This window comes from Pantherophis guttatus, chromosome 7 (genome assembly GCF_059756535.1).
Source record: "Pantherophis guttatus breed Tessera chromosome 7, ASM5975653v1, whole genome shotgun sequence".
Taxonomy (NCBI): domain Eukaryota; kingdom Metazoa; phylum Chordata; class Lepidosauria; order Squamata; family Colubridae; genus Pantherophis; species Pantherophis guttatus.
The window spans coordinates 1,255,979-1,281,486 of NC_142069.1; the positions used below are offsets into that span (position 1 = coordinate 1,255,979).

General features: G+C 44.0%; 4 protein-coding genes across 4 annotated transcripts; 3 read left to right on the top strand and 1 right to left on the bottom strand.

Annotated features, from left to right (window-relative positions):
• Nucleotides 1-305: 305 nt before the first annotated feature.
• Nucleotides 306-1,309, bottom strand: LOC117659101 (olfactory receptor 5AR1-like). The gene has a single exon (XM_034407216.3). The coding sequence runs from the start codon at nucleotides 1,292-1,294 to the stop codon at nucleotides 338-340; it is 957 nt and encodes a 318-aa protein (XP_034263107.1). The 5' UTR covers nucleotides 1,295-1,309; the 3' UTR covers nucleotides 306-337.
• Nucleotides 1,310-15,011: 13,702 nt separating this feature from the next.
• On the top strand, nucleotides 15,012-16,193 carry LOC117656809 (olfactory receptor 5V1-like). Its single transcript, XM_060688723.2, has one exon. The coding sequence runs from the start codon at nucleotides 15,012-15,014 to the stop codon at nucleotides 15,945-15,947; it is 936 nt and encodes a 311-aa protein (XP_060544706.2). The 3' UTR covers nucleotides 15,948-16,193.
• Nucleotides 16,194-18,789: 2,596 nt separating this feature from the next.
• LOC117656818 (olfactory receptor 5V1-like) lies at nucleotides 18,790-21,216 on the top strand. The gene is made up of 3 exons (XM_087873495.1): nucleotides 18,790-19,242; nucleotides 19,762-19,939; nucleotides 21,143-21,216. Exons 1-3 carry the CDS (start codon nucleotides 18,790-18,792, stop codon nucleotides 21,214-21,216), a joined length of 705 nt encoding a protein of 234 aa, XP_087729621.1.
• Nucleotides 21,217-24,278: 3,062 nt separating this feature from the next.
• LOC117656817 (olfactory receptor 5V1-like) lies at nucleotides 24,279-25,238 on the top strand. Its single transcript, XM_034404995.3, has one exon. The coding sequence runs from the start codon at nucleotides 24,279-24,281 to the stop codon at nucleotides 25,236-25,238; it is 960 nt and encodes a 319-aa protein (XP_034260886.3).
• The last annotated feature ends 270 nt before the right edge of the window (nucleotides 25,239-25,508 follow it).

Sequence of the window (25,508 nt, forward strand, 5' to 3'; positions counted from 1 at the left end):
AAGTGGACTTTCTTGGTTTCTTGTTTTCCTTGAAAACATTTCTCTTCTCATCCAAGAAGCTCTTTCAGGTCAAGAAGAAGATGTAGAATCTTTTTGGATGAGAAGTGAAACGTTTTCAAGGAACAACCTCAGAAAGTCAAGTTTCCCTTTTGGAAAACCATCTTTGGGAATTCCTCAGCTCATTGGTCAGAAGATGGGACTAGTCAGCCTCTCTTGATGTTGTTGGAGAACCAGTTTGGAAAGCTCCAACTGAGTAGATTTTCTGGAAGATCCTCTGGGCTCCTCTTGGCAAGGGCAGGAGACCAAGAAGCTCTTCGATCAAATACACTTTGATGGGTTATTTTGATGGGTTAAAGGTATAAACAGTCTTCAGGCCACTCAGAAGCTTCTGTAGGGCTTCCTTGACCTCCTTATTACGGAGGCTGTAGATTAAGGGGTTCAACATAGGGGTGAGGATACAATAGAGGGTGGAGATTAAGGTATCCACCCCTAAGGAGTAGCCCACACTGGGACGGTTGTAGTTCACATTGGCCATGCCAAAGTAGATAGTGACCACAACCAAGTGGGCAGCGCAAGTGGAGAAAGCTTTGCTCCTGCCGGTATTAGAACGGATCTTCAGGATGGCAGAGACGATATACGTGTAAGAGAAGAGGATAAAGAGGAAAGGGCTCAGGCCCATGAAGATGCTGGCCAAGTGGAGAGTGAGCTCATTGACATAGGTGTCACTGCAGGCAATTTTCAGGAGGGGTGGAACATCACAGAAGATGTGGTCGATGTGGTTGGCCCCACAGAAGTCCAAATTGGTGGCCAGGGTCGTGTGGAGGGATGAATCAAGGAAGCCCCAGATCCAAGAAGCAACAGCCAGGGGGACACGCACCTGGCTGCTCATCAGCGTATTGTAATGCAACGGCTGACAAATGGCGGCATAGCGGTCGAAGGCCATAATGGCCAAAAGGGCGCATTCGGATCCTGCGAACGTCATCAGGAAGAACATTTGAGCCATGCACTGGTTGTACGAAATGGTGTTTCTCCGGTGCAAGAAATTGATCAGGATCTTGGGGACCGTGACAGATAAGTAACAAACATCTAAGCAGGACAAATGGCTGAGGAAGAAGTACATGGGGCTGTGAAGACGTGTATCCACCTGGATCAGGGTGAAGATGGTGGCGTTGCCAATTAGGGTTACCAGGTAAATCGCTAGGAACACCACGAAGAGGTAGATCTGGCCATGCGGAACACCTGAGAAACCAAGAAAGATGAATTCGGCCACCTGGGTATGATTGCTGGCCTCCATGACAACCACAATGTCGATCTGCACAGGGAAGAACAAAAGGTAAGGGGGTTTAAGAACATGGTGACAAATTGGAGATGGTGAGCTCCTTGGTGGTCTCTGAACATGATGGTTTTCTTGCAAACGTTTCATGACCCAACTAGGTAACATTATCAATGCTAGAAGGGAGCGAGGTTTGCTCTCTGTTTATATACAAGGGCTTGCCCTGTGTACTTCCATATGGACTTACCTAATTGGGTAATGAAAGCAACCATATTCTGAGAGCACCAAGGGCTTCACAGTCCTCCTCCTCCTCCTTCTCCACTCTGCAGAACCCACTCCCTTCAAGCACTGATGCTGTGACATAGCTGGGTCACAGAACGTCCTCCTCCTCCTCCTCCTCCTCCTCCTCCTCCTCCTCCTCCTCCTCCTCCTCCTCTCTGCAAACCCCATTCCCTTCTAGCACTGATGATGTTCCTCCTTGAGTCATGAAACATCTGCAACAAAACCACCAAGCTCAGAGAGCACCAAGGACCTCACAGTCATTGACCTCCTCCTCCTCTTCCTCCTCCTTCTCTCTGCGAACATTAAATATAACTTATTTTCAATAAAATTAACTAGTCCATCTGGCCTGCATTGTCCACCTTGGGATAGGAATAGAATAGAATAGAATAGAATAGAATAGAATAGAATAGAATAGAATAGAATAGAATAGAATAGAATAGAATAGAATAGAATAGAATAGAATAGAATGGAATGGAATGGAACGGAACGGAACGGAACGGAACGGAACGGAACGGAACGGAACGGAACGGAACGGAATAGGAATAGGAATAGGAATAGGAATAGGAATAGGAGTGGAGTGGAGTGGAATGGAATGGAATGGAATATAGAACAGAACAGCAGGGTCGGAAGGGACCTCGGAGGTCTTCCAGCCCAAGCTCCTGCTCAGGCAGAAAACCCTATATACCATTTCAGGCAAACGGCTGTCCAATCTTAACTTCAGATTGCACGTACCTAGCTCGGTGATTGGTCTTTTTTTAAACTGAATTCATTGATTGAAAGACGCTTGAGCCATTGAGCTGGTCCTAATAACCAATAAAGGAGAATATTTGTAGCTCAGGAATTAAAATCAGGAGGTCCTTGGTGCTCTCTGAGCTTGGTTGTTTTCTTGCAGATGTTTCATCACCCAAAGTAGGTAACCTCAACACTGACAACCTTAATAAAGCTGTTAAAGATCTGGATTTTAGGACATTGGTCTGGGTTGTCTGAATGAAGCATGCTGGGCACAAGGCTGCTTTAAATTCTTACAAAAATCTGAAGTAAGACTTGAGTACAGTGGGAAGAAAGGAAAGTATTTATTTACTTATTTATTTTTACATTTATATGCCGTCCATCTCACTAACCAAGTGAGATAGCTGCTTCAATGAGAACCATCCAACTACTCCACAAATGATCAGGAAGAACGTGGACTCATAAAGTCCATGGCTCTCATTGTCCACGTGCAACTCAACTTGAGCTCTCAACCTGGGAGAAGGTAGATGGAATTGCTATCATTCCCATGTTTTAATATCTCAGCTCAAGGATGGTTTTTTTCCAAAGAAATGAGAACAATGGGAAGAGGGGGGGTCTCCCTGTATGCACTGTATATATTTAGTGAATTTGAGATAGCATAGACCAGGGGTCTCCAACCTCGGCAACTTTAAGACTTGTGGACTTCAACTCCAGGGGACTCAGAGATAAAACATATGAAGAACAGTTGCAGGAACTGGGTAGGTCTAGTTTAATGAAAAGAAGGGCTAGGGGAGACAGGATAGCAGCCTTCCAGTATCTCAGGGGCTGCCCCAAAGAAGTCAACCTCTTCTCCAAAGCACCTGAGGGCAGGACAAGAAGCAATGGGTGAAAACTAATCAAGGAGAGAAACAACTTAGAAGTAAGGAGAAATTTCCCGACAGTGAGAACAATTAACAGTGGAACAGAAGTTGCCTCCAGAAGTTGTGGATGCTCCAACACTGGAGGTTTTTAAGAAGATGTTGAATAACCATTTGTCTGGTAGGGTTTCCTGCCTAAGCAGGGGGTTGGACTAGAAGACCTCCAAGGTCCCTTCCAACTCTGCTATTCTAAATTCTGGTTCTGGCTGAGGAACACTGGGAGTTGAAGTCCACAAGTCTCAAAGTTGCCAAAGTTGGAGGCCCCTGGCATAGAGAGCATTTGGTTAAAATAGACAAAGAAATATGGCAGTGATGGTAACGATAGAATATAGAACATAGAATAATAGAGTTGGAAGGGACCTTGGAGGTCTTCTAATCACCCCCTGTTCAAGCAGGAGACCGTATATCACCCCAGGCAGATGGATATCCAATCTCTTCCTGAAAATCTCCAGTGATGGAGCACCCACAACTTCTGGAGGCAGGAGGTTCCACTGATTAATCGTCCTCCCTGTCAGGAAATGTCTCCTTACTTCTAGGTTGAATCTCTCTCTTGAATGATCTTCCTCCCGTTATTTCTTGTCCTGCCCTCACACATTTTGGAGAATAGGTTGAATCCCCCCTCCTCTTCTTTGGGTCACTACTCAACCTCTACTACCACACAACCAAAAAGTGGCAGATGTTTCAAAAAGGCATGAAATTGCAGAAATTGGGGGCAGTAATTATCCACTATCTGCCAGGAGACAAACTCACCCAAGCACTGTCCTTCAAGAAAACTTCTAGCTGGTCTTACTGGTACATCTAGGACCATCGCAGACAAATAGAGCCAGGAAGTCTGGAATAACCGGAGGTTGGCAAAGGAAGCTACAGGAAGAATAACAAAAAAAAAAAAGAGAGAGAGAGAGAGGATTTGTTGTGACATTTTTGAAATAAAAGGAAATAAAAAAGAATATCATATCAGTTTCCTGATCAAAATGACCCAGGACTGACAGATAAGAAAGAAGAGGATTAATTATGCAACTTATTTCCTGTGGCCCCCAAAGTCCCACTTCCTGCACTGGGGAAGGGAAGGTGGTGGAACTAGCCCTTCAAGCCCCCTTAACTACCACCACAGTCATGGCAGTTTTAATGAAGATGTTACACCTCAGTTTCCACACTGCACCATCAAAGGAACAAAGCATGTAGGCCATAGAACATCATCAGAGTTGGAAGGGACCTTGGAGGTCTTCTAGTCCATCCCCTGGCTCAAGCAGGAGGCCCTTTACCATTCCAGACAAATGGCTGCCCAGTCTCTTTCTAAAAACCTCCAGTGATGGAGCACCCAGAACTTCTGGAGGCAACTTCTGTTCCACTGACTAATTGTTCTCACTGTCAGGAAATTCTTCCTTGGTTCTAGGTTGCTTCTCTCCTTGATGAGTTTCCATCCATTGCTTCTTGTTTTGCCTTCAGGTGCTTTGCAAAATAGTTTGACTCCCCTCATCTTTGTAGGAGCCCCTCAAATATTGGAAGACTGCTATCCTGTCACCCCCTGGTCCTTCTTTTCATTAAACTAGACCTACCCAGTTCCTGCAACCATTCTTCATATGTTTTAGCCTCCAGTTCCTTCATCATCTCTGTGGCTCTTTCTAGGTCTGAACAGCTTTCTTGAATCAAAAACTGGATACAGGAATGAATCAGATGGGAGGGCAATAAATTAAATCTCAATACAGACAAGGAGAGAAAGTTCCCATCCAGAAACAAAGACGGAGACTTCTTTTCATGATCTAGGAGGCAGCTTTGAACCTGGATAGTCAGATGGAGAAGGACACGGACCGGGGCAAACACCCTGGTTGTTTCCAGCCAGACGTCTCTTCTCTTTGCAACCCCAGACTTTCCCCTGGTTGCACAGAGAGCTCAAGATTTGGAATAACATTATTTACCTTACAATTTTATCACCACAAATCTTATTTTCAAATTAAATACAACTCCATTTTTATTTCAATTTATAGAACAAAATTCTATCCATATTTCTTAATCTCTAGGCCCATTTCATCAAATCTTTAAATCTTAGACTTTATCAAATGTAAGGTAAATAATTAGATTAAGAGGTTAGAATATTTTTTAAGATTAATGTTTTGATATTGAGGTTAAAAGATAAAAATGAGTTAAGTTTATTTGGAAATTAAATTCGTGGTGATATAATAGAATGATTTAGATTAAGATGCTAGATAATTCATGTTGAATAATTTTATGTTCTGATTTTTAATTTTAAAAGATGTAATGGGAAACTGTGAATGGAGCTGGTTAAAGAAATGTAAGTGATTGTACCTATCTATGACCGGATCGAGATTTCGTTCTTGAAAGATATATTTTATGTTTATGTTTGAAAAAATAAAAAAAATATTTTTTAAAAAAAGATTTGGAATAACATATGCAAAAATTGGAAACAGAAAAGACACCAACAGATGAAGAAGTGATAGAAAAAGTTTTAGAATGTGCCGAGATGGACCAAATTAACAAAAGAAATTAAGGAAAAAGAAGAGGCAGATTATTACATAATTAATCATTACAGAGCCTGAGTGGCATAGGAGGCTAATGCCTCCTACTAAGGCAGCATTTAAATCCAGCTGCCTGCAATTACTGTGAGTTCAAATCTCACCAGGCTCAAGGTTGACTCAGCCTTCCATCCTTTCTAAGGTGGGTAAATTAAGGACCCAGTTTGTGGGGGCAATAAGCTGACTTTGTATAAAATATACAAAAAAGTATGAAGGCTATTGCTTAACGCATTGTAAGCCGCCCTGAGTCTCCGGAGAAGGGCGGCATATAAAAATAAATAAAAATAAATAAAATAAATAAATAATTTGGAACAAATGGTATGAATGGCTTGAGACTAGAAATAAAGAACAATAAATACAGGGGAGAATTTAAAAAGGTAAAATATGGATATAACAAATATATGGAAGTGTATAAAATTAAGGCTATTAGTGTTAGAAAATACAATGTAACCAAAGGAAAAGGGACAAGGAAGACAATGAAACAGTAAGAGAGATACAGGGGGAAAGGTACAAAACGGAAAGAAGACCACTAAGAAACATTGGTTAAAAAGAGGATATATTTATACGTTGTATGTTACGTGTTTGTCATATTGTGTTATAATAAAATATTAAAAAAAATTTTTTTAAAAAAAAGATATTTGGCATGGACTAGCCAACACATCTTGGGCAACTATCTTTCATCGTAGCCTCTCACTTAACAAAGGAACTCCACAATGCAATGTTTTTTCCCAGCCCTTTGAACACCAAACCCTCCCAGCCATGAATGTGGACCCTCCTCCTTGGTGGACCCAGTCTTACCTGCGGAGTACCTGGCTCTTGCACCCCCAACATAATGAAGCTGGCTGCAAACACTGTGAGAGAAGACATTTAACGCTCAACCTGCCTGGCCCTGAGGGACTCCTTGCTAACAAGGAGGGAGAAACCTCAGCGTGAGAAGAAGAGGTTTTCTAGAAAATTCCTTCTTTGCATTTGAAAAGTGAGGTTTTGCACTTGGGCAATAAAAACCACAGACACAGGTATAGAATAGGGGGTACCTGGCTCAACAGCAGTAATTGTGAGAGGGACCTTGGAGGCAGTGGTGAAATCTAAAATTTGTTACTACCGGTTCTATGGGCGTGGTTTGGGGGGGGTAATGTGACTGGGTGGGCATGGCCAATTTTTTTTTTTTACTTTTAAAAGCATTTTTTCTACAACCTCTTTGGCGAAGAGGTTGTATAAAAATGCTTTCAAAAGGCTCTGACGATCCCAGCTAAGTTGCCTGATCGGCAGAGGCATTTAAAAGAAAAAAAGCCTCTGACGATCCCAGCTGAGCTGCACGATCATCAGAGGCTTTTTTTTACTTTTAAAAGCATTTTTTCGGCCAAAGAGGTTGTAGAAAAAATGCTTTTAAAAGTAAAAAAAAAAAAGAGCCTCTGTTGATCGTGCGGCTCAGCTGGGCATGGGGCGGGTGCAGGGATTTTTGCTACCGGTTCTCCGAACCACCCGCCTCCATCGCTACCGGATGGGGAGCATTTCACCCCTGCTTTGGAGTCCTAGTGGACAATCCCTTAAATCTGAGCCAGCCATGTGCAGCAGCAGCCAAAAAAGCCAAGACAATCCTAGGCTGCATTAAACAGAGGAAAAGAATCACAATCACAGGAAGTGTTAATACCACTTTATACACATAATCTTTTTTTTTTTTTAATTTGATTTATATGCCGCCCTTCTCCGGGGATTCAGGGTGGCTTACAATGCGTTAAGCAATAGCCTTCATCCTTTTGTATATTTATACAAAGTCAGTTTATTGCCCCCACAATCCGGGTCCTCAATTTACCTACCTTAGAAAGGATGGAAGGCTGAGTCAACCTTGAGCCTGGCGAGATTCGAACTTACTTTAATTGCAGACAGCTGGTGTTAAATTACAGTGTCTTTGTCTGCAGAGCTATCCAGGCTCCTCTTTGACTTACAACCATTTGTTTAGTGACCGTGTGAAGTTACAACAGAACTGAAAAAAGTGACTTTTGACCATTTTTCACACTTATGACCGTTGCAGCATGCCCATGGACACGTGATCTAAAATTTGGAAGCTTGGAAACTGGCATGTACTTGTGACGGTTGAAGAGTCCCAGGGTCCACATGACCCCCTTTTGCGACCTACTGACCAGCAAAGTCAATGGGGGAACCAGTTTCACTTAACAACCGTGTTCCTAACTTAACAACTGCAGTGATTCGCTTAATGACTCTGGCAAGAAAGGCCGCAAAAAGGGGCAAAGCTCACTTAGCAAACGTCTCACCCAGCCACAGAAATTCTGGGCTCAATGCGGTTGTAAGTCGAGGACTACCTGTATTTATGACGCTCACACTGATCCCCTTTTGCAACTTACTGACAAGCAAAGTCAATGGGGAAGCTAGATTCACTTAACAACCGGGTTACTAACTTAATGACTGTAAGGATTCACTGATCAACCATGGAAAGTAAAGTTCTAAAACGGGACAAAATTCACTTAATAACTGCCCTGCTTAACAACAGAAATATTGGGTTCAATTGTGGTCGTAGGTCAAGGATTATCTGTAATGCCTTGGTAAGGCCACACTTGGAATCCTGCATCCAGTTTTGGCCACCACAATATAAAAAAGATGTGGAGACTCTGGAAAGAGTTCAGAGAAGAGCAAGCAGGATGATTAGGGGACAGGAGGCTAAAACATATGAAGAACTGGGTATGTCTAGTTTAATGAAAAGAAGGATTGGGGTGACATGATAACAATCTTCCAATATTTGAGGGGCTGCCCCAAAGAAGAGGGAGTCAAGCTATTCTCCAAAGCCCCTGAAGGCAGGACAAGAAGCAACAGATGGGAACCAATCAAGGAGAGAAGCAACCTAGTCCTCTTTCAGAGACCATTCGATGTTATGACTGCTGAAAAAGTACCTTTATGATTGGTCCTCAAACTAGCAGCCATCACAGCATCCCATGGTCATGTAATCATCATTTATAGCAACCTTTACACTCTGACAAGTGAAGACACTGGGGAAGCCAGCAGGAAATTGCAAGTCTTAGTCATTTGATGTTGCACTTAATGACCCCTAGTGATTCACATAATGACCCCAATGGAACTAACACCATAAGTTTGGCATGGTCATGTTACTGGCTTAGTGATGGAGTTCTTGGACTCCACTGCAGTTAGTAAATGAGGACTAAAGAAAAGCTTTTCTCCTGTCCAGTTGTATCCCGCTTTAAGGGACAGTGCTCATCTCCAATTCACAGCCAAAGAGTAAGCATTGTCCGAAGAAATTTCATGGTCATCTGGCCAGCATGACCATTAGCCAAGGCGTATCAAATGCTGTTACCTTCCCGCTGAAGTGATACCTATTTATCTACTCGCATTTGCATGCTTTCAAACTGCTAGGTGGACAGGAGCTGGAGCAAGGAACGGGAGCTCACCCTGCCATGAGGTGCTTGGGTCTCAAACTGCCAACCTTTCATTTGACAAGGCCAGCATCTTAACCACTCAGCCACTGCACCTCTTCTAAAGTGAGGACTGCCTGTTTATAAGTACAAAATCCATTTAAAAAAATGATCAGAAGGGACCACTCAACTGACCCCAATACACGGGGGAAGAGCCAGGTCTTAACAGCTTAACAAAGATAAGCCATTTTGGTCCCTGTTAGGGATTGTCTATCTATCTATCTATCTATCTATCTATCTATCTATCTATCTATCTATCTATCTATCATCTATCTATCATCTATCTATCTATCTATCTATCTATCTATCTATCTATCTATCTATCTATCTATCATCTATCTATATCTATCTACCTCTATCTCTATCCATCCATCCATCTATCTATCACAGTGGTTCCCAACGTGGGGCCACGCCCCACAGGGGGCAATTTGATTTTTTAATGGGGGCAATTGGAACCTTGTTTAAACCAAGTTAATGGCATTTTAGGCTTCCTCCGTGTGAGTAGGAGTCACTTTTTGAATAGTAAGAATTATATGTCACCGGGGGTGGGGGGGATCAGGATTTTAGAGATGCTTAGGTGGGGCATGGCCAAAAAAAGGTTGGGAACCACTGATCTATCATCTATCTATCTACCTCTATCTCTATCTCTATCCATCCATCCATCCATCTATCATCTATCTATCTACCTCCATCCGTCCACCCACCCACCCACCCACTCATCTATCTATCTATCTATCTATCTATCATCTATCTATCTATCTATCTATCTGTGAAATTTATTAGCTGCCCATCTTACTACACAGTAACACTGGGTGATTTACAAGATTACAATCTCTTCTCCAAAGCCCCTGAAGGCAGGAGAAGACACAATGGATGGAATCTAACCAAAGAGAGAAGCAATCTAGAACAAAGGGAGGAATTAACCAGTGGAACAACTTGCCTCCAGAAGTTGTGGGTGCTCCCTCATTGGAGGCTTTTAAGAAGAGATTGGACAACCATTTGCCTGAAATGGTATAGGGTTTCCTGCTTGAGCAGGGGGTTGGACTAGAAGACCTCTGAGATCCCTTCCAACACTGATATGCTGTTATTCGCTTCGCAATAGAGTGTAACTTTCAACTCTGAAAACAGAGTCAAAAGTTTTACTGCTCTGGGGCTCAACTCTATGCCTGAGAGCGGAGGCTGATCTCCCTGGACCAGCTCACAGGAGAAGGTGCTGCTGGTGGGAATAACCAGCATTGATGAGAGAAAGTCAGTTACCGTAATTGGTCCGTCTTTCTGGAATGATGAAAATGAGAGTTAAGGGACCTCATTACGGGTTTGTGTGCCCAAGCAAGCACACCACGGAGGGTGCAATCCAATTCTTTGTCATCGCAATCCATTTATAACAAACAGAAGAAATTTCATCATCTTTGCTTTACTATGAAACAGCAGTCAATTAATGATCCTCAAGACTCCAGAGGACCCAGAGGGATAAATTACATTGAATTCACTTTCCCATTTGCACAGGTTGAAACTTTCTTCGTTAATACATTTTCTCTTAAACATCCACTTTGAAAAATGTATTTTCATCCTTATTTAAGTACTGATGTCAGCCTTTGGGGCTAAGCCAGACAAGAAGCACAAACTGGGGTTATTATTGGCCTCCCCAGGTAAACCAGACAAGAAACACAACTAAATGACTTCAATCCACTTTACAGAAAGGCAACAGTAATAAAACTTTCCAAGTACATACTTCCTGCCCTCCATTTGTAACTGATTGATCGATTAGGGCGAGTCCCCTCTAAGTTTCATCCTCTAACCAGACCCCCTCTGCTCAGGGTGGGACATCAAATATTCAAGAATCCCATTCACCTGCCCTTCAGATGTGTAGGGTGCAGACATCTGTTGGCCAGGATGGATGTAAGGGCATAGGGAACGAAAGAAAGACTGAAGGAAGAGCCTCTACCAAGGCAACAATCAGATAAGCAGGGCTTCAGCCAAGACTAAGGAAGAGGAGAAAAATATCTCAAATAAGCCCCTCCCTAGTTCACCGAAAGATAAAGTGAGGGAGAAAGAAATATCTTCAGACTTACCAGATTCTGTTCCTAGATCTGTCACAATAACAGTAGTCCTGACCTACATGGCATTAGCTTTCTAGCCTGATCTACCTTGAAGGGTTGGCATAGATGGGAATTGAACTCCTGTTGTCTTGGATTTTATGTTTTATCATATATTCACTAATCAAACATATGTAGCTGGATATCTCACCAAAGGCAACTTAGGGTGATGGTGCACCAGAGGGAGTAATGGAACCACTGGGAGAAATGGTCCCTCAGATAGCCTAATACCATGCCATGAAAGGCTCTCTCGGTCAAAACCAGCACCTTAAATGCACTCAGCACTCAGGCCCTCCTCCCCTTCTCCTCCTCCTCCTCTTCCATTCTGCAAACCCCACTTCTTCTTAGCACTGATGATGTTATCTAGTTGGGTCATGAAATGTCTGGGGAAAATAATCAAGCTCAGAAAACAGCAAGGATCCCACCATCCTCCTCCTCCTCCTCCTCTTCTTCCTCCTCTTCCTCTTCCTCCTCCTCCTCTCCACAAACCCCATTCTCTTCTAGCACTGGTGATGTAGTTGGGTCATGAATGTCTGCAAGAAATACAACCAAGCTCAGAGAGAACCACAGTTCTTTATTTGAGTTCTGAGTTCCAAATTGTTAGCTGATTTTTAGAAAGAAAGAAAGGAAGGAAGGAAGGAAGGAAGGAAGGAAGGAAGGAAGGAAGGAAGGAAGGAAGGAAGAAAGAAAGAAAGAAAGAAAGAAAGAAAGAAAGAAAGAAAGAAAGAAAGAAAGAAAGAAAGAAAGAAAGAAAGAAAAGCAATCAGACCTTGTAGTACCTAAAGTAAATGGAGGCAACCTGGCAATTCCAGGCTACAGACAGAAAAAGAAATTTAGGACACCAATTAATAACAAAAGGAGGTAACTTAACTCAAATATCTGCTCTTCATTGGTTATGCTTCAAATCTGACAAATTACTGTGCTTTGCTTCCTTCCTTTTCACTCCTCCCTCTACACAATTAAACTTCCCTGTCTGGCTTCACTTGTCTCCAAGCAAGTCCTAGGATGAAAGAGTTTGGCCCCAGAGGACCTCCTCCTAGTTCTATTCCCTGCAGGATCCAGGACAGGAATATTCCTAGGGCCCACACGCCAAGGGACCTTGTCCCTCAAGCCCATCATCTACCACGGCTCATGCAGACAACCGAGCAACTTGCTTCTCTTGTAAGAACAAGCTTCTAAAGATCTCCCTCCCTTCTCCATTGGCAGACTTTTGGCTGAGCCAGCTTTCGTCTCATTGCATCCAACTGTGTTGGGGAGATGGGGAGAACATGACTCTGCTTCAGCCCCAGCTGGTCTTCTCCAGCTGGGATAACCAGCAAAGGTGAGCTGCTTTGTGGTCCATCCAGCATCCTCTTTTGGGGAGATGTGCCAAGGAGAGATTGACATGGGGAGCGAGAGGAACCCAATTCCTCCTCAGAATTTCTGTTGGGGGGGGCTCAGAAATGGCAAATATTTTCACTTGCTGAGAGAGGCAGCTGTAACCACTGACAGCTCAGCTTTATGTGTCTTCCTAGGGCGATGACTTGCTTCAAATGAAGGCTTTGACCAAAAAGAAAATCTACCTTCAAAAATCATAGAATCGAAGGTTGGAAGAGACTTTGGAGGTCTTCTAATCCAACCCCCTGTCCAGATCAGAAATCTTCAGACCATCCCAGACAAAGGACTCCAACTTTTTCTGGAAAACCTATAAATATAGTCTCCACAACTCCAAGAGACAGCTGTTCCACTGCTTCATAGCTCTCATAGTCAGGAAATTCCTCTTTATTTTGAGTTTGTGTGTCTCTCTCTCTTTTAAGCTTCTACCTGTTGGTTTTTCTCTTACCTTCAAATGTTCTCATACTTAACAAAATAACACAGTTGGAAGGGACGTCTTCTGATCCAATTCCCTGCTCAAGCAGGAGACCTTATACCATTCCAGACAAGTGACTGCCCAACATCTTCTTAAAAACCTCCAGTGTTGAAACATTCACAACTTCCAGAGGCAAGCTGTTCCACTGGTTAATTGTTTTAACTGTCAGGAAATTTATCCTTAGTTCCAGGTTGCTTCTCTCCTTGATTAGTTTCCATCCGTTGCTACTTGTCTTGCCTTCTGGTGCTTTGGAGAATAGGTGGACCTCCTCTTCCTCTGGAGAAGACCTCCCCACCCTCTGCCCTGAGTCAGCCCTTCATGAATTGAAAGATTGCTATCATGTTTCTGTCTAGCCTTCTCTTCTTTAGACTAAAGATGCTCAAATCTTATAAATGTTACTATTACAACTCTTCATTATCTTGATCTTATGTCCTAGATCAAACCTGGGTTCCAGAAACTTCTCCAGATGTGTTTTCTTACTCTTTTTGTACCTAACACTCCATGTGTAGAAGAAATTTCTAGTGTTTATGCACACTTATAATAAAAGAGAGAAATGATAATTGCTCTCCAGCACCTTTTAGCATTGAAATAGTATAAATGCTTTGACTACAATAAATATAAATAGAGTGAGAAAGGAGAGCAGATACCAAGTAGCCAAGAACAAGAGTCTCCAACCTTGGCCACTTTAAGACTTTTGGACTCTGGGAGTTGAAGTCCACAAGTCTTAAAGTTGCCAAGGTTGCAGACCCCTGGCCAAGAAGGTCTAATTTCTTGGAAGCAAGTCAGATTCCTAGCACACTCATATTACAACAGTTCCTCCTGTAAGAAAGAAATCTGATGAAGAAAATTCATTGGAGTGTCTACAGAATACAGAATAACAGAGTTGGAAGGGACCTTGGAGGTCTTCTAGTCCAACCCTCTGCTCAAATAGGAGACCCTATATGATTGTGGACAAAAGGCTGTCCTGTCTCTTCTTAAAAGCCTCCAGTGATGGAGCATTCACAACTTCTGGAGGCAAGATGTTCCATTGGTTAATTGTTCTCACTGTCAGAAAATTTCTCCTTAGTTCTAGGTTGTTTCTCTCCTTGCTTATTTTCCATTCATTGCTTCTTGGCCTGCCTTCAAATGCTTTGGAGACTAGATAGATCCCCCCCCCCTTTTGAGCCACTCAAATATTGGAATACTGCTATCATGTCACTCTAGTCCTTCTCACCAAGTTGCCACAACTGTTCATTATACATCAGGCCCCTAATCATCTTTGTTGCTCTTTTCTGTACTCTTTCTAGAGTCTCAACATCTTGATAGATAGATAGATAGATAGATAGATAGATAGATAGATAGATAGATAGATAGATAGATAGATAGATAGATAGATAGATCATGACAACCAAATCTAGATGCACACATCCTGAACTTGGAGCTTCTTCACAACCTTCTCCTTGAATGGTTGGTGCTGCCAGGGAAAGGAGTAGGACCCACTGAAAAATAAAGATGTCCCACTATCATGTCTATCTGTAGGCTGGTGACTTCCTGAAGGATAAAAATAAAAATGTTTTGGTCCATCTTAGACAATCACCATGTCACCTTCAGGACACAAACGTTGGAGAAGGCAGAATTGAAGAACTGCTGTTTCCTCCACAGACCATCTGTATTCCATATTGTGTCATCTCCTCGTGATAAGTCACTTGTCCTCTTTATGGAATGTGGTTCTGATGCAGAACTTGGAAAGGATGTTCTGCAGAGCTTCTCAGCAGGTCAAAGCCCAAGAATCCAGGAAGCGAGTTAAGTTCCTCTTCCCCAGCTCTCCCAAACTAACTCATTTCACCCTATAGTTAATTCTAATTTCTTCACATGCCCATTTCTCTCTTCCCAGCTGTCCATTTTCTTCCTGATGTATTCCAACAACCAAACACAGGAGACAGAATTTATCTTCCTGGCATTCTCCATATTCCAGAGGCACCACGTCCATTTTTTCTTGGTGTTTCTGGCTGCCTATTTGGTCACTCTTTTGGGCAACTTCATGATCATAATTCTGGTTCTCCTGGATTCCCATCTCCACACCCCCATGTACTTCTTCCTCAGCCAGCTCTCCTGCTTGGATATTTGTCTTTCTTCTGTGGTGGTACCAAAGATCCTGGTGAACCTCATACGCCAGCAGTACACCATCTCCTACAACCAGTGCTTGGCACAAGCCTTCTTCCTGATTGGCTTTGCAGGATGTGAGCCAGCACTGCTGGCCGTCATGGCCTATGACCGCTACGCTGCCATCTGCCAACCTTTGCACTATGCCCACCTGATGAGGGGCAAGTTGTGCATCCAGCTGTCTGTGGCCATCTGGCTCTGGGGCTTCCTGGACTCAACCATCCATGTTGCTCTGGCCTCCAGGTTGGAGTTTTGTGGAAACAACAACATTCCTCATATCTTTTGTGATGTTCCCCCATTCCTAAAAATTGCCTGCAGTGATACATGGGTCAATGAATTGACGAATCACATCACCAGCATCTTTGTGGGCCTTGTCCCTGTTCTCTTCATCATCCTGTCCTACTTCTACATTTTAGGCTGCATTCTGCGGATTCGTTCTAACACCGGTAGACACAAAGCCTTCTCCACCTGTGCCTCACACCTTGCCGTTGTGATTGTCTGCCTTGGAAATGCCTTTGTGAACTACAACCAGCCCAGTGCTGGCTACTCTCTAGAGATGGACACCTTGATCTCCACCATGTTTTGTATCATCAACCCCCTGCTGAACCCCTTGATCTACAGCCTCCGCAACAAGGAGGTGAAGGGAGCCCTGAGGAAGGTTCTTGGTAGCCAGAAGGTAGACTAGCCCTCATCTAGGGCTGAGTGTTTTGTTGAATTTCGTGCATTTCTGCTCCCTAAGAAAAATGAAATTTGTGTAAAAGAACTGGAGTAGAAGGACGTTCTTAAGATTCCTGCAGAGCCACTCTCAGGAGAAAACAAGCGGAGATTGTTGTTATGAGTAGGTGGGACATTGAACCTGAATGAAAACTCATTCAAAACCTAGCAATAGGTTAGGACTCCAATCTAAGAGAGGACGGATTTTACAGAATACACATTAACCGAGTTGGAAGGGCCCTTCTAGCCCCTTTTTGTTATTTTTATGTTGTTCAATACCCAGAATTCCTTGGACTGTATAAATTGGATTGATAAAGTAAATAAAAAAATATTCTCAAAATGTCTGGGTTTTATTTCTCTTTGCCTCAAAGTCCAGATGAAAAGGAACAATGTAAAGGGCCTAGTGGCTCAGCAGACTGATAGCATTGTGATTAACACCAGCTGTCTGCAATTACTGTAAGTTCGAATCTCGCCAGGCTCAAGGTCGACTCAGCCTTCCATCCTTTCTAAGGTAGGTGAAATGAGGACCCAGATTGTGGGGGCAATAAGCTGACTTTGTATAAATATACAAAAGTATGAAGGCTATTGCTTAACGCACTGTAAGCCGCCCTGAGTCTCCGGAGAAGGGAGGCATATAAACCAAGTTAAAAAAAAAACCGATGAGAGAGGGGAGAATTTCCACATGTGGGGGTCCTTGGTGATCTCTGAGATTGGTGGGGTTTTTTTGCAGATGTTTTATGATCTAACTTGGGTATATCATTAATACTAGGAGGGGAAGGGGGAGGAAGGGGAGGAAGAGAAGGAGAAGGAGGACTGTGAGGTCCTTGGTGTCCTCTGAGCTTGGTTGTTTTCTTGAAGACATTTCATGACCCAACTAAGTAACATCATCAGTACTAGAAGGGAATGCTAGAAGTAAAGCCCCCTCCCTTCTAACACTGATGATGCAACCAAGTTTGGTAACGATACGTCTGCCAGAAAACCCTCAAGCTCAGAGAGCACCAAGGAGCTCACAGTTCAACCTATAAATATTCTCTGCTTTCAATTTCCATATCATACCGTGAGCATCTCAGAGGTAGCTGGTCAGCCACTGTGAGAACTCAAATACTGATCTAAGCTGGATCCTCGACTAATCCAGTAGTGCTAATCTTCTGTTCTGAAGTTCTGCAAGAGAACGATGACCTTGGTTGTAGCTTGGAACAAGGGATGAGCTCAAGGAAGGGCCTGGTAGCTCAGCAGACTAAAAGCACTGTGATTAACACCAGCTGTCTGCAATTACTGCAAGTTCGAATCTCGCCAGGCTCAAGGTTGACTCAGCCTTCCATCCTTTCTAAGGTAGGTAAATTGAGGACCCAGTTTGTGGGGGCAATAAGCTGACTTTGTATAAATATATAAAAGTATGAAGGCTATTGCTTAACGCACTGTAAGCCGCCCTGAGTCCCCGGAGAAGGGCGGCATATAAATCAAATAAAACAAAAAAACAAAAAACAAACACAAGGTCACCTGAAACTGGTCTGTGGGGTTTGTACAATAAGGTTGGAGAAATATTGTCACTCCATCACCCTACTGTCATGTAGTAGATCTTAATAACAGCTCTAATGTTTGGTTACATTTGTTCCTCATAAAGCCCCAGTGATGCTCCAGACATCTCTTTTCTCATTTCATCTTCCTCAACTCTTCTGTAAACCATGAGCATTGAGGGGATCGAAAGACAAGAGAGGTGGCATAGGCACACCCCAATCCAGTGTCTCGGTGGCCCTCTTGTTCCAAGCAACAACCAAGACCTCACATGGAGGGTAGAGCAGACCAATAGGAACAGTTCCCTCTGACACCTATCCAGGTCCATCAGTCGTTGAGGAGGGACCAATCTAATAGATCCTGTCTCCCTGTGGTGGATAATGGTACTGGTGAACCTTGCAATAATCAGGATGTGATCTGACCATGACAAGGGGGACAGTCAAAGTTCTCCCAGTTCCTGATCGCATTGCCCTTCCAGGTAAACCAGACAGGAGACACAACTAGATGAGTTAATTTACTATAACAGGGGTCTCCAACCTTGGCCACCTTAAGACTTGTGGACTTCAATTCCCAGAATTCCCCAGCCAGCTGGCTAGGGAATTCTGGGAGTTGAACTCCACAAGTTTTAAAGTGGCCAAGGTTGGAGAAACCTGTACTATAAGGCTAAAATAACAAAATCTTGCAAGTCTCAACATAGAAACTTACTATCACTCCTTTTAAACATCTGATCCATTAATGGAAGTCCTTCCTACATTCCTTCCTCTTTTAAGCAGCTGGGAACTCCTGTCTCTCTTCTCTGATGGTTTCCTAGGCAGCATATCTTCCCCTCCTTCCTTCCCCAAGGTCATTCACACAACCCATTACTCCACTGCTCTGAGAGGAAAGCCAAATCGGGTATGTGACCACCATCCCAAGGCCTGGATGATCTAAGATAGGTCAATGATTGCCATGACGTCCTGAGCCACATCTACCCCAGAGAGGACAGATGGACATTCTCTAAGACCATAAATCAGGGATATTTCACTTCTAATCCAGAAATGGCATCAAGAGACTCAGGCAGGGAGGTTGCTATGCAGCAGAAAGACTGGTACAACACCAAAAGTCCCAACTCATCTCTAGAGTCCAATTTAATGAACAGGATCTCACATCAGGTAACTTGTGCAGTAGTGTCCCTGACAGCCGTAGGAAACTTCCAGGTGACAATTAGCCCACTTCCACCTGTCAAGAGCAAGAAACCAGGAGCTGGAGTAGAGTTCAAAATTACTACAAGCTTATTTCATGCTACTTATGCATAAGAAATGCATGACAGCTATGCAGTCATCTGCAAACCTTTGCACTATTCTCAACTCCTGAGTAGGGAGGTGTGGGTCCTTCTGACTACGGCTTCATGGATCTGGGGCCTTCTCGACTCTGCCATTCACACTGCCCTGGCCACTGATTTGGTCTTCTGTGGAGCCAACCAGATCCATCACATCTCCTGTGATGTCCCCCCACTCTTGAAAATTGCTTGCAGTGACACATATGTCAATGAGATGGCTCTTCACACAGCAAGTGCCTTTGTGGGTCTGAGCCCTTTCCTCCTTGTCATCATCTCCTACATCTACATCCTATCTACAATTCTGAAGATCCGATCTAGCACTGGAAGGAGAAAGACCTTCTCCACCTGTGGTGCCCACTTGATTACGGTCATTGTCTACTTTGGGATGGCCGACTTGAATTACAACCGTCCCAGTGTGGGATATTCCTTGGGGGTGGACCAGTGGTGAAATGTAAAATTTGTTACTACCGGTTCTGTGGGCGTGGCTTGACGGGGGGGAGGTAATGTGACTGAGTGGGTGTGGCCAACTTTTTTTTTTTTACTTTTAAAACCATTTTTTCTACAACCTCTTTGGCCGAAGAGGTTGTAAAAAAAAAAACGCTTTTAAAAGCCTCTGGCAATCAGGCAACTCAGCTGGAATCGCCAGAGGCTTTTAAAGGCATTTTTTTTCTACAACCTCTTCGCTGAAGAGACTATAGAAAAAATGCTTTTAAAAGCCTCTGACGATCCCAGCTGAGCTGCGCAATCATCAGAGGCTTTTTTTTTTACTTTTAAAAGCATTTTTTCGGCCAAAGAGGTTGTAGAGAAAATGCTTTTTAAAATAAAAAAAAAAGCCTCTGATGATCTCGTGGCTCAGCTGGGCAATGGGGGGGGGCAGGGATTTTTGCTACTGGTTCTCTGAACCACCCGCCTCCGTCGCTACCGGATCGGGTGATCTGGTCCGAACCGGGAGCATTTCACCCCTGGGGCGGACACCCTAATTTTGACCGTGTATTGTATCATCACCCCCATGCTGAACCCCCTAATCTACAGCATCCAAAACAAGGAGGTCAAAGGGGCCCTACAGATGACAATTGCCACACTTCCACCTGTCAAGAGCAAGAAACCAGGAGCTGGAATAAAGTTCAAAAGTACTACAAGTTTATTTCATGCTACCTATTGTTCTGTCCCCGTCTCACACACGCACACCAGCAGTCGACCAAGAGTTAAAATAAAGCAGGAGACAAGAATTTCCTTTGATAACAGAATTGGCAGCAACCCAGCGGCTGCTTGCCAAAAGTTTTTACTTACAAAGGGAGGTTTATCTCCTCCGACCGAAACATCAAAGTAAGTCCACAAAAGCCAAAGAATAGTCAAGTCCAGTCCAAAAAATCAGTCCAAGCAGAGCATATAACAAAGTTCCAGAAATGCAGAATGACTGGCTAGCTTTCAGTTTTGTCCGTCACAAAGCCTGAATGGCCAACCCCCTTTTATCCCCTGTGGGGTGTGGTCCAGTGACTCAGCTTAATCTCTGGCACACCTCTTCCTCTGCTGCGTGCGCTTGTCTTTCCGACGCTGGCGGGGATCCAGCCAAGGCTTATCTCCGTCGCTGTCTAACTGCGGCTGCTCGGAAGTGCCTGGCTCCTGGCCTATCTCTTGGCCTTCGGAAGACACCTGAGGCATTGCCAGAGAGGAGGGTCCTGGAGAGGGAGGCCTTGCCAACTCCTCTCCTTTACTTTCGGAGTCTTCTCCCTCTGATAAGACGGGCTTGGGGGTCGGAGTCACAACACCTATGCATAAGAAATGGTATCCTTGCCTCAACTCCTGCCCACCTAGCAGTTCGAAAGCATGCAGATGCAAGTAGATAAATAGGTACCACTTTGGTGGGAAAGTAACAGCATTCCATGCACTTCTAGTGTATAGCTATGCTGGCCACATGACCATGAAAATATCTTCAGACAATACTGGCTCCCTCAGCTAAAAAACAGAGATGAGCACTGCCCTCTAGAGTCGGAAACACCTGGGCATGAGAAACCTTTACCTTTATCTACAAAAATCTGATCTGTTAATGGTCAAGGCACCAGATAAGAGTCAATGGAATTCACAGAGGGCTGGGCTTTGGTCTCTTATGCGAGCGTAGCAACTCCAAATTGATGGTGCATTTGACCCCACCCTTGGCCTCTGCATGGCCATCTCCTACATCATCCCTTCTCCAGACTCTTGGTTGAAGCCACACCTGAAAGGAATTCTGGCTAGTGGAGTGAAGGAGAATAGCCTTTTCTGCTGAGGCCCCTGTCTTGTGGAACATTCTGCCACTGGAGGTGAGTACTGCTCCCATCCTTTTGGTCCTCCAGGAGGTTATCAAAACCTGGTTCTGCTGGTGGGCTTGGAGCCCAAAGGAGGGGCACTCACCAATGGAGGTGGTTGATGGGATATGATGAAGATCTCACCCGCATGCTGCCCATCTCATTGGTTCTCATTTTTTATATAGCTTTTTAAAAAAAGTAATTGTTTTATATTTGTCTTTTTAGTGTTTAGAAGAGTCAAGGAGACGGGCAGCTTATAAATTTAACAAATAAATACATAAACCCTGCTGGACACTTTTCCATGTTGTTCCATGGTTCCATGAGCCTGGCTAGGTGGCTCAGTGGCTAAGATGCTGAGCTTGTTGATCAGAAAGGTCGGCAGTTCGGGGGTTCGAATCCCTAGTATACTGTAGGTCTCCTGCATGAGCAGGAGATTGGACTAGATGACCTCCAAGGTCCCTTCCAATTCTGCTACTGTTACTGTTAATGTTGTCCTGATCTCTATTTCACACCCTTTTCCATTTGTCCCAAAGTTTTCAGCAAGGATCTCTCAAGCGAGAAGCTTGTCAATGCTTTTTTTTTTTTATTGCAAAAGTTTTACAATTACATTTTCACCCCTTTCCCCCCCCCCCTCAACCCACCCCAAACTTCCCAACCTCCCTAACCCTCCCTAACCCTCCCCTCCCCCCGGACTTCCACACAATATATTCATATCAGGTAAAAAAAAAACCTTAGTATAAAACTTATATAAAACTTGAACCCCTCCCTCCCCCTTATAATTTTTTATCTTCATTACATTGAAATATTTCTATCTTGAGATATCATTTTCAAATAAAAACTATTTGATACTTCCTAGTTTGATATTTGTTCTGAACATAATCTATCCACTTTTTCCATTCCCATTCATAAATCTCTTGTGAACAGTCTTTTATATATGCTGAAATCTTCGCCATCTCTGCAAAACTGGCCATCTTCAGAGTCCATTCCTCGATCGTGGGCAAGTTCTTCTGCTTTGTGATGTAAGTCATCTCCAGGGACATGTCAGGTGCCATAAAAATTCTCTCTCTCTCTCTCTCTCTCTTTGCAATCATTGGCTCTCTGTGCGACACAGGATGAACGCAGAGGACCTGGAGATATGGGACCTCCAATGTCTAAAGGAGTCTGAGAACAAGAAACGAAGACCCTCCTCAAGACAGAAAGGTCTACTGGGGAGTTTTCAAGCAGGAGGAAAAGGAGAGGAGGAAGAAGAAGAAGAAACATATCTTCTACCTTCATCCAGGAGACTCTGATCAGGTGAGGGGCACGAGGGGCAAAGAAATCTTAGATCAACTTGGAGAAAAGGGGTGGGGGGAGGTGATTAATGCAGGCCCCAATCATTTCAGATGGACCTCAATGCCAGCTCTTGTCTGGAGGATGCATAAATTGCATGTTGTTGGTGAGAAGAAGCTCACCTCTTTTTCACGCCTGGTGGAGCAAAGCTTTCTCTCCCCCTCTCCTCAAAAAGAGAAAAGGTGTTTTTGTTGAGCAAGCTACAGTCATTGAGAAGAAGTTGGGAAAGGTTTTGATCTTGATGGTACAATAGGCAAGCCTCGGAGGTGAGGAGAGAGTCGGGAGGATGAGCTGATGAACTTCTGGACCAGGATGTCCCAAAAAGACAACCGGACTTTCTTAGTTGTTTTTGTTTTCCTTTGAAAATGTTTCGCTTCTCATCCAAGAAGCTTCTTCAGTTCTTCTTCAGAACTGAAGGAGCTTCTTGGATGAGATGCCAAATGTTTTCAAGGGAAAAAACTAACAAAGTCCAATTGCCTTTTGAAAAACACCTTTGGCCTGGATGGTTGAGTATCTCTAAAGATATCTGGACCTGGAGAGAAGCTCAAAAGAGACAGTCCAAAGATCAGAAGGAGGTAATTCATTAATTAATCGAATAAGCAAATCACTTCTTCTCATCCCACGCAGACACAAAATTACTCTCTCAAAATGAGGATCGGCACTAATGGGAGTAGCTTTGATGGTTTGCATTGCAGCAGAAATCTCTCTGCAAACTTCACCACCCAACGGCCCTGAGAAGCCACAAGCACGGCTTCCCAAACCTCCAGCAATAGCTAAGGAGAGATTGCCCCCTTCAAGGTCATCTCCAGCCACCTTCTCCAGGGGCCACCAAGATATTTCTCCTCCTTGAAATGGCCTTATCTGCCCCCCCTTCAATTTCCATCCCAGTCACATTGGATGGATGACTCTCCCCTCCCCCCGGAGTCTTCCTTGAGAGGGAGGGAGAATCCTTACCCCTTTTTTGGGTTCCTAGCAGTCTGAGTGGCTGCATCTCCTCTGTATGCAGTGATGGGCTTTGTGATTTTTGGACCTTGCGCTGCTGGGTGGACCATTGGTGAGATGGTGATTTCAGGCACTTTGCACACCAAGAAACGGAATTAACCTGGTAACCTGCCTTAAGTGTCTTGTACAAACAAAGGCTTGTGAGTGATCAGAGGCAGCTTATAGCTCCATAATTACAAAAGTTTATAGTTCTTGACATATTTATTCTTTGCTCAAACTCTCCCAAATGCTAGGACCAGAAATCTCCTTTTGTGCCTGCAGGGAAATGTGCACAACTATTAGGATCCCTTCCTAATAATCTCCAACATAGTATCTGATCTATTTGTGAATACTTCATTAGTATCACTCCTAGTAAATCCTGTGTGGCTTACTACCTAATGCCACCCCTTCTGTTTAGTTAAAAAAAATGGAATGAATTCTTTGTTTAAAGCCCAAAAACAGGTGAAAGGTCTTAGAGGAACACAAGCCATGGAAGGAATTCTGTTGTTCATTTCCAGCTGTGTCCAACAATCCTCATCCTGCATCTTTACACAGGGGTGCAAATTGGAGAATGCTAAGTCACACATAACATGTGTGCCAAATGGCTTTTTGGGAAAGTTAACCAGAGGAACACATCTGTAATAAACGTCCACCTGACTGAAAGGAACCCATAAACTTCCCCAGAATCATTTCTCCTAGCTGATGGTTATTTTATTCACGCAAAGTATCGTTTAATTGTTCCAGATGGCCTTGGGGAAGTCCAGTGATTAACTCATGCTTCTGAAGCTTCTTCTTCATTCTGTGATTTGATACCAGTGGCTGCTCCTAAATTCTGCTGTGTTCCAACGTTGTCCTCCACACCTTGATGGGCATCATGGACAGTGGAAATCAGACCCTACAGGTGACCCAATTCCTGTTCCTGGGTTTCTCTGGCATGCCCAGAGGTCAACCTTTCTTCTTTCTGCTGTTTCTGACCATCTACCTCATCACCTTGGTGGCCAACTCAGTGATATTCATCTTGATCCAGCTGGATTCACGCCTCCACAGTCCCATGTACTATTTCCTCAGCCATCTGTCCTGCTTAGACATTTGCTATTCCTCGGTCACAGTCCCAAAGATCCTCGTGAACCTCCTGCGCCAGCAGCCCACCATCTCCTACAATGACTGCATGGCCCAGATGTTCTTCCTCATGACATGTGCTGGATCTGAGTGCGCGATGCTAGCTGTGATGGCCTATGATCGCTATGCGGCCATCTGCGAACCTTTGCACTATTCTCAATTGATGAGTAAGGAGGTGCGAGTCCCTCTGGCTACAGCTTCATGGATCTGGGGCCTTCTCGACTCTGCCATTCACACTGCCCTGGCCACTGATTTGGTCTTCTGTGGAGCCAACCAGATCCATCACATCTTCTGTGATGTCCCCCCACTCTTGAAAATTGCTTGCAGTGATACTTATGTCAATGAGATGGCTCTTCATACAGCAAGTGTGTTTGTGGGTCTGAGCCCTTTCCTCCTTGTTGTCATTTCCTACGTCTACATCCTATCTACAATTCTGAAGATCCGTTCCAGCACTGGAAGGAGAAAGACCTTCTCCACCTGTGCTGCCCACTTGATTACGGTCATCGTCTACTTTGGGATGGCCAACTTGAATTACAACCGTCCCAATGTGGGATATTCCTTGGGGGTGGACACCCTGATCTCCACCCTGTATTGTATCATCACCCCCATGCTGAACCCCCTCATCTACAGCCTCCGAAACAAGGAGGTCAAAGGGGCCCTACAAAAACTTCTGAGGATTCAGGAGAAAGAAGATGCTTCTCCTGGAAAGCAGTGAAGGAAAAATTGGATTGCCTTCATGCCCTCTCTGCATATTCATGTCTTTAAAAAGCAACAGTTGGAGGGGAAGAAGACAGCAAGGTTGAGGGAATCTAGAGGGTGGCTACCCTAAGTCTCTACCTCTTGATCTCCAGGCTCTACTGTGTCTTGTCTAGCTCCCCTCCAGTGCTCCATCACTGGAGGCTTTTAAGAAGAGGCTGGACAGCTGCTTGTCTACAATGGTATAGGGTTTCCTGCTTGAGCAAAGGGTTGGACTGGAAGACCTTCA